Source organism: Triticum aestivum, chromosome 3D (assembly GCF_018294505.1).
Source record: "Triticum aestivum cultivar Chinese Spring chromosome 3D, IWGSC CS RefSeq v2.1, whole genome shotgun sequence".
NCBI classification, from domain to species: domain Eukaryota; kingdom Viridiplantae; phylum Streptophyta; class Magnoliopsida; order Poales; family Poaceae; genus Triticum; species Triticum aestivum.
This window is the reverse complement of record NC_057802.1, coordinates 36,469,288-36,477,754: the sequence shown is the minus strand read 5'-3', so window position 1 is coordinate 36,477,754 and position 8,467 is coordinate 36,469,288. Positions and strand designations below refer to the sequence as shown.

Sequence of the window (8,467 nt, the reverse complement as noted above, 5' to 3'; positions counted from 1 at the left end):
TAAATCAAATTCTTGTAGTAGGAGAACCCACCTAATGAGCTTAGGCTTAGCATCTTTTTTTCATAAGATATTTAAGAGCAGCATGATCAGTGTGAACAATTAATTTGGAATAAAAAATATAAGATCTGAATTTGTCACAAGCAAACACAACTGCCAAAAATTATTTTTCAGTAGTAGCATAATTTCTTTGGGTAATGTTTAGAGTTTTGATAGCATAATGATTAACATTTAGTTTCTTATCAACTCTTTGTCCTAGAACAGCACCAACAACATAATCACTAGCATCACACATAATTTCAAAAGACAAGTTCCAATCAGGTGGTTGTACAATAGGTGCAGAAGTTAAATCTTTCTTAAGTGTTTCAAAGGCTTCTACACAATCATCACCAAAAACAAATGAAATATCCTTTTATAAAAGATTTGTAAGAGGCCTAGAAATTTTAGATAAGTTTTTAATAAACCTTCTATAGAAACCAGCATGACCAAAGAAACTACGAATACATTTAATATCTCTGGGACATAGCATTTTCTCAACTGCATCAACTTTAGCTTTATCCAACTCCATACCTCGCTCGTTTCCTGGTTATGGGCCGGCCCAATTGCGCCGAGCTTTTAGCAGAAAAATAAAAAAATTAGCAAGCAAAAAAAAATGGGCCGGCCCAGCGCGGAGGACGGGTGCTCCTTGGCCCACCAGCTAGACAAATCCCAGTTGACATTTGTCGAGAGCAACTAGTTAACGAGCGCTCCTTCGGGAGCCTCGCAACGATCAGCGCCACTTGGCGCGCTCTCAGCCATTCGCCATGTGTCGCGCTCTGGGCGCTCCCTCCGGATTTTATTTTTTTTTCGCACGCGTTTTTGGCTTTTTAAACTGTATTTTTTCCGGGTTTTTTCGACGTTTTGGTTTTCCACCGATCTTCCTTAGCTTATCAATAAAAAAATTGGAAATTTTTTTTAGCGAAAAAACACGTTTTTTTTTCTTTTTCCTTTCGCGAGAGTCACGGTTTTGCTTCCGCGAGAGGCACGGTTTTGCTTTCGCGAGAGTCACGGTCGTGCCTCTTCGAAAATGAAAAAAAACACGTTTTTTGTTTTTTTCTTTCGCGAGAGTTACAGTTTTGCTTCCGCGAGAGTCACGTCCGTGCCTCTTGGAAACGAAAAAAATCATTTTCTGTTTTTTTTTCTTTCGCGAGAATCACGATTTTGCTTCCGCGAGAGGCACAGTTGTGCTCTCGCGAGAGTCACGGCCGTGCCTCTCGGAAAGGAAAAAAACGTGTTTTCTATTTTTTTTTTCTTTCGCGAGAGTCACGGTTTTGCTTCCGCAAGAGGCACTGTTGTGCTTTCACGAGAGTTACGGCTGTGCCTCCTCGGAAACGGAAAAAAAACGCGTTCTCTTTATTTTTCCTTCCGCGAGAGTCACGGTTTGCTCCGCGAGAGGCATGATTGTGATTTCGTGAGAGGCACGGGCGTGCCTTTTTCGGAAGGGGAAAAACCCGTGCTTCCGGTTTGGTTTTTTCGTCCGGTTTTTTCGTGAAAAAAAGTTCGTTAAAACCTATCAACATGGGATTTATTTTTGAAGATCTCGACGCGAGGAATCCAACGGTGAAAGCGGTTCGAGATTTGGACGCACGGTTTGTGAGATAAAACGTTTTGAATAAACAAATCTACGAAAAAAGGGAAAACTCCCAGGTTGCGACAAGTGGCGCACTGCACGTGCGCCACTTGTCGCAACCAGAGGAATTGGAGTGATCTTTGCGACGAGTACTCCTTAATTAATGATTTCAACATTTGTCAGAGATTGATTTAGACCGGGATTGCATAATTCAGAGTGCAATCGAACAAGGATTCCGAGTTGAGGGTTCGTTTCGGTCAACCTCTACGAGTTAAAGGTTTAAAACGGATCTTTTCCGTCTGCAACGGGGTCCTGGCCGCTGCACACCCGCCGCGTCGAGCAACAGGATGCGTCCAACGGTACAATCAGGAGAAGAAGAGAATGTGTTCTCACTTTTACGCCTTCGTGCTGAGCTTACGGTTTTCACCCACCATGCGTCCCCCTCCCCCGCTCCTCCCCCGCATCGCCGCCTCCGCCTCCGCCACGCCCCCTCGCCGCCAGCGCACCGTGAGGCCGCCGATGCCGCCCTCCCCTGCCCTCCTCTCCTCCACCCCACCGCCGGCCGCGTTCGTAGAGACCCCCAAGCCCGAGACCACCCAGCAGCACCCTCCTCCCGCCCGCCGCCGCCTAACCCTCGCCGACGAGGAGTGGCACCCGCTCCCCCTCTCTCTCGCCGAGCTCTCCCTCCCGCTCACCCTCCCCACAGGCCAGACCTTCCTCTGGCGCCGCACCTCCCTCTCCCCGCTCCGATTCACCGCCGCCGTGGGCCCGCACCTCGTCTCCCTCTCCCACCTCCCCGACGACGACCGCCTCGCCTTCCTCCTCCACAACGACGACCCCGCCTCCTCCCCCTCCTCCTCCGTGGCCGCCGCCCGGGCCGCGCTGTGCGACTACCTCAACGCGGCCGTCCCCCTCGCCGACCTCTGGGTCCAGTTCACCGCCGCCGACGCGCGCTTCGCGGAGGTCGCGGCGCGGCTCGGCGGCGGCGGCGCGCGGGTGCTCAGGCAGGACCCGGTCGAGTGCCTGTTCCAGTTCCTCTGCTCCTCCAACAACAACATCGCGCGGATCGAGAAGATGGTCTGGACGCTGGCCGGATACGGGGAGCGGCTCGGAGAGGTCGGCGGCTTCGTCTTCCACCGGTTCCCCACTGTCGAGCGGCTCGCGCGGGTGTCGGAGCAGGAGCTTCGGGAGGCTGGGTTTGGGTACAGGTCCGTCAGTTCCTGCCTCGTGTGTGTCTATCTTCTTAGTTATATACGGAGTACAATTTATGCTGCGCTCTAAGCATTGGCAGTCCTTTGTGTTGAATTCAGCACAGCTAGTCTGATTTTGTTGTAGCCTCATTGTCTTGAGATGAACTGATTGCTACTCCAGCTTGTGCTGTGGGGCACATGGTTCCATCTGCTTGCTGTTAATTCAGTTATAGGTAGTCCTTAATGTACTTTGTTTAGCATCCAGATATGTTCACCTGCCGTGTTTGTTGAGAAATGAAAATCCTGTGCTAAGGATGCCCATATCAGGGGGCTGATTATTCAGTAATTCAAGCGATGAGGAGCTGTATTATTGTTTAGTGATGATGGTGGTGATGGTATTGTCCTACTTTCTACTGTCTTAAATGTATGAATGTACAGAAGAATCTCAGTATCACATTTGTTTGTGTGCATAAATTTCAACTGTGGGAAAACAACCTCACACATACAATTACTGATTTTGGATAGATTGTCTGAATCATATCTCAGTTATGAGTATCTGTTGTTTATGCAGCATTACTAGATACTTATACTAAACTGATTTGAGAAAATGTTTCTGTTCCTACGAATGAGCAGGGCAAAGTATGTTGTTGGCACTGCTAAAGAATTGATGGCCAAGCCTGGTGGAGGCGCAAAATGGCTTGCCTTGCTGCGTGACAGGGAACTTCCGGAGGTAATTGAGGGTCTTTGTACCCTGCCAGGTGTTGGTCCAAAAGTTGCAGCCTGCATTGCTCTGTTCTCTCTTGATAAGAATCAGGCTATTCCTGTTGACACACATGTCTGGAAGGTATGCTATGTCTGGTTAACCATTGTCTCTTGCTGTAAAAATGGCTTAATCTGATGTGCCTTTCCACCTACTCTTTGTCCATTCTCACAAAATTAGATGGTTTTGATGGGCTGGTTTTAGTTATGATAGTCCTTTTCTGTTGGTTAGCAACAAGTTGAAGGCTTCACCTAGATGAATTGTAAGAGTTTGGACCATGATAACATGTTATACATTTCCTAAGCTGATCATGCTTAAATTTCATGGGGTGATGGATGTACCAATAGCAATTTGTTATATTGTCGGGAAATAGAATTTTCATCCTTTGAAATGGGTGAAGTAACCAATCGCCACTGAAATTTATACAAAATGGAAGTTCTGTTCAGAAATGACAACAGCTTGTGTGGTATCAAAAAGTACATTTGAACCTTAAGGATGCAGTGTCAAGAAAGATTCTCTGGATATGTTCTATATGATCTGAAAGCATATTTTGTTTGAGTCTTCAAACCCTAACCATGTGGATTTTACACAGGTTGCTACACAATATATGTTGCCTGAGCTAGCTGGCAAGAGCCTGACTCCAAAACTAAGCATTGTTGTTGCCGATGCATTTGTAGCCAAATTTGGCGAGTATGCTGGTTGGGCGCAGAATGTTCTCTTTATTGGCCAGCTACCTGCTAAAAAACTTGTGGCCACCGAAGTTACCAGTGAGACCGCGAAACCTACCAAGAGGAAACGTGCGACAAAGATGGTTGAAATACAGGCATGAGAGAGCATGTATAGCAACTGTAGCAAGGTTTGCCTTCTTTTCTCGTTGTCTTTTGGGACCATGATGCTCCTTCACTAATTTTTGCATTGTGTATTAGCTTTTGCAGGAAAATGTTGGAGAAGGTCAGCGCATGGATTACCCGAAATCCTGTTGAAACAAAGTGCTGGGAAATGTTTTGAGCCACCCAACGCTCTCCTCTGAAAATGATGGCAGCTATCTTCTGGTAGAACTTGTTGGAAGGTTCTTTTTTCTTTCCAAGTAGAGTAATCATTAGTACTTGACCAAAGTAACATTTGACATTCCATTCACATCTTCTGATGACAGATAGCATGAGTAGTTGTCCCCATCTTAATTTGGAAGAGGAAGGCTATCTTAGTGTATGATTGGCCTACCGCGTCCTATATAAAAGGGAGGTGTAGAGGCTATTATTATATTGTTAGCCAAATGGCGGTGAGGAATTCTGAACACTTGTGTTGTAAATCATGTAGTTTCCCTCGAAAACTGATCTCCATTCATGTACTTGATTCAACATGGTTTAACATGCTGTATACGTTCTTAGATAATGGGAGAGATATCTCTGAATTTGATCAGAACGAGAGTTCATATTCGATTTGATTTGTGAATATGCTGATATGATCGCAGGTATGGGATCAGGTGTGAATATGATTTTGATCAGCGCCCAATTTGAATTATGTTGGTCTACCCTCTCCCAAGCAACGATTACGGTTCCTTTGCTTCAACGAGTGCGGGAGATTCCTTCATTTTGCCCCTTTCCTCTCCCCAAGGCTGGCGGCAGCCTGGAGACGACGGCGTGGGAGCTCGTCGAACAATAATACTAGGGATTAGCAAACTTAAAATATCTCACTACCTTTCAAGCAAAAGACAATAATAGCAAACTTTCAAATATTGAAGCAACAATCAAAGTCTAAACTATGTCATGAATTAAAAAATATATATGGTTTGTGATAAATATTTCTTGGGTAATGAAAATATGAGGACAACAAGTGGTGGAGATGGATATTTAAGACGGAAATTTTAGTGTTGAGGGCATTTATCAAAATATGACTCGACGCATCTCTTCTCTACTTACTCATCTCGCCTCCTCAGTTCCCGAAGCAAAAAAAAGTGTTGAATTCATGCTCTATGGTATGATTTATATAGATGTATACACGGACGAGTGTACGTAGCAGAATTGTGACACCATGTGCCATCATTACCTTATATAATGACAGTGACTGCAGTTGTAGGTGTTTAGTGGTTCCGCTTGCGTTGATGTTTGCATCGCTCACAAGTTTCTTGTACATTATTCGCTTCCTTCTATAAAAATATGGTATGCCTTGGGCATACTCTCGGAAAAAAATAACAGCGACCCTTGGATTATGGCTTGAGAAAATATTATTTGTCAGATAATAAGCCACGATCTGGTATTGCAACATGGAATAGCTAGATCGTCATTAAAACTAGAATAACATGCCACATTGAGCTAGAAGTCTTAAGTAGGATTCACAACTTTATTTATTATTACATCTCTTAGCACTTGAGCTCCAGCTAGCCATACTAGATAGATGGTCATACAAGTATTCAGGAAATACATAGCTTTAGATTATATGATGTTCATTAATTCCAGCCCCCCATATGTGCCTTCTAGGTCATATATATCATTCTCATATTCCGCAATTCACCATATGTGTAGTTGTAGTATAGTCCTCGCCTGGGTACCCTTCTCCTCACCTATTCAAATTCACTAATATGGTTTGCTCTAAGTGAGAGGGGATTAATATCAAGAAACAACAATAATAATACTTTTTCAAGATATGTAAAGACTATTTACATGTTAAAAAAATAGTAATCCAGAATTATTCTTGCGAGAACATGTACTAGATATATCCAATGGGCCAAAACATAATACACATATTAAGGAAATGACACATTATTTTTGATGAAAAAACTACATGATATTTGAATTGATTATTACTATCAAGATATATCTGTGAAGAAAAATGTTGAATGAAAAAGACATCAGGCTTTAAACTTCCAAATGCACCTATCGTAATACTATTTCAGAAATTAGAGATCAACTAGTTTCCAACTGCTAGAAAACTCATGCGAAAAGATCAACTAAGAGACAACAATAGTTATGGTTCTTCCCCTTTTCTAGTTCAAGTCTTGCCGAGTATAAGAAATTACATCACCATAAGATCACCACACAGACTAAGAAACTAAAAGTAACTAGAATGAATGTCAACGAATAAAAATTAATTGGATTACTGTAGTTTGTGCAATGTAGATAGTGAGGTATTACCGTATAGAAATTTCTATAGGGATAAATGACTGAGTGACGTAGATTAATTCTCATAGAAAAATCTCTGATTTGCATAGAATCAAGTTGGAGCATGAACATGCCACTCATCGTAGACAGAACAATCACATTTGCTTCCTCATCATACCCCACCAAAAATATCCACATGTGACCACTAGGCATTGTCTGCGGAAACAACCCATCCAGTGGAGCAATTTTCTTCAGCAACACCCATCCAACAACACCATCATAGTTGGATTTCCTCTCCCATAATTTAATTGTAAGTTCTGACACAATGGCCATACCAAGTCCATTATCCTCTATCCGTAAGAGATGATAAGAAAGCTCGACATGTCCATTATGTGTGTCTGCTGGCTTCTCAATCAGACCAAGACTCTGCCTTTCAAAATCATGCACAAGGACTTCACCTCCAACAAGCAACCAGTAAAGTACATTTCCAATCAGAATGCTGGGTCTCAGGGCAGAAATTACTTTCTTGGTCACCACAGAGACAATATCTCCCCATACACCAGATATTGATTCGTAGACGCAAGTTGAAGCATCTGTGTCTCTGTTGAAGATCAAGACTAATTTGAACGGGCTCGAGAAGCAATCACCATGCACATGCCCATCTTCGACATTAGTGCACAACACAGTGGCATTCCAACACTTCCATTTGTCACCATTGAGCCCGGGTGGCATTGTCAAATGGTTGTGTTGTTGACCATTGAGTGGATCCCACACAATCAAACCCGTTGGCATGGGGGAATGTAGTGACATTTCGAGTAGGACGGCGAGGCCATGGCGGCATCCCATGAAGCGCAACTCCTTGAACGGGTTGTGGCTGTGCGGCACGAGAAAGCGACCAGCATGGATGCAGTCAGGCGAGTCAAGGACAGAAGTGAAGACGGTCGCTTTACTGATTAAACACCTTGCAAAGAAGCCAAGCAGAGGTGGTTTCTGGTGATGCTTGCGAAAGCGGCAGAGGAACTTGTGGTTGGAAAGGATGTTACGCCAGCACGGGCAGACAAGGGAGGCGCGCGGGAGGGAGGATGGTTGTGGAGGGAGGCGGAGGAGGATCTCCTGGAGAAGGTCCTCATCATCGAGCGGTAGCACCGACGAGGAAGCGAGGCGGCTCAGAATCGAGTCAGAAATCCCCTCAGCCAATTTGGATCTAGGGTTCCTAAAATTAAAGAGAAGAAGTGAATCATCAATAAATAAAACTGAAATTGGGGAAGTTGGATCTCAGGGAGAAGCTAGGAAAAACCAGGGGCACTCACCTTTTCTCATGGAGGAGCTGCGCCATAGGGTCACTAGGAGGGGCGAATGTCGGCGGCTGCTTGGTAGAGTCAGTGGAGAGATGCACGCGCTGGGAGGAAGGGGGAGGGCGAGAGAGAGAGAGAGAGAGAGAGAGAGAGAGAGAGAGAGAGAGAGGGTGAGAGAGAGAGAGATAATACCGAAATATCGGCATATTGTGAATACGCCTTTTTTAGTAGGTCAAACTTTTTGAGATACAACTAGTCGATTAGTGTGTGGGAGTGACCTGATCCGGTGGAGGTTTTATTTCGACTATACGCCCTGTTGCCCCATGAAGCATGTGCATTAAACTGAAATTTATTAGCTTAACAATGCCTTCCTTTCTTATCCATTGTTTTATTTTAAAATTCTAATGTGAGGAACATTGTTTATACAAATGGTTGAATACATTTTTATGTGGTAGATAATGGAGAGAGATCGCTCTGGCTAAATCTGGTTGGAACGAGAGTTGATTTTTCGATTTGTA

At 44.2% G+C, this 8,467-nt stretch overlaps 2 protein-coding genes across 7 annotated transcripts; one reads left to right on the top strand and one right to left on the bottom strand.

Moving 5' to 3' along the window:
• The first annotated feature begins 2,023 nt into the window (after nt 1-2,023).
• On the top strand, nt 2,024-4,975 carry LOC123077162 (N-glycosylase/DNA lyase OGG1). 6 transcript variants are annotated; one of them, XR_006436469.1, is made up of 5 exons: nt 2,024-2,814; nt 3,430-3,640; nt 4,149-4,412; nt 4,492-4,608; nt 4,710-4,975. XR_006436469.1 is itself a non-coding variant. In XM_044499375.1 (4 exons), the coding sequence occupies exons 1-3, from the start codon at nt 2,039-2,041 to the stop codon at nt 4,383-4,385; spliced, it is 1,224 nt and encodes a 407-aa protein (XP_044355310.1). In that variant the 5' UTR covers nt 2,024-2,038; the 3' UTR covers nt 4,386-4,412; nt 4,492-4,975. The 6 variants fall into 6 exon arrangements, 2 of the variants coding, with proteins under 2 accessions (XP_044355310.1, XP_044355309.1); XR_006436471.1 differs by having other exon boundaries at nt 4,492-4,625; XR_006436468.1 differs by having other exon boundaries at nt 4,483-4,608.
• Nucleotides 4,976-5,864: 889 nt separating this feature from the next.
• On the bottom strand, nt 5,865-8,077 carry LOC123073969 (uncharacterized). The gene is made up of 3 exons (XM_044496944.1): nt 7,965-8,077; nt 6,688-7,867; nt 5,865-6,129 (listed from the first exon to the last, which is right to left on the bottom strand). The coding sequence occupies exons 1-3, from the start codon at nt 7,988-7,990 to the stop codon at nt 6,127-6,129; spliced, it is 1,209 nt and encodes a 402-aa protein (XP_044352879.1). The 5' UTR covers nt 7,991-8,077; the 3' UTR covers nt 5,865-6,126.
• Nucleotides 8,078-8,467: the final 390 nt, after the last annotated feature.

Bases quoted from the DNA above. Each gene is read 5' to 3' on its own strand.
- LOC123077162 (XM_044499375.1), top strand. From the start codon at position 2,039: ATGCGTCCCCCTCCCCCGCTCCTCCCCCGCATCGCCGCCTCCGCCTCC. The intron at 2,815-3,429 runs GTCCGTCAGTTC...ACGAATGAGCAG, and splicing joins GAGGCTGGGTTTGGGTACAG to GGCAAAGTATGTTGTTGGCA. The intron at 3,641-4,148 runs GTATGCTATGTC...GATTTTACACAG, and splicing joins TTGACACACATGTCTGGAAG to GTTGCTACACAATATATGTT.
- LOC123073969 (XM_044496944.1), bottom strand. From the start codon at position 7,990: ATGGCGCAGCTCCTCCATGAGAAAAG. The intron at 7,868-7,964 runs GTGAGTGCCCCT...CTTTAATTTTAG, and splicing joins CAGCTCCTCCATGAGAAAAG to GAACCCTAGATCCAAATTGG.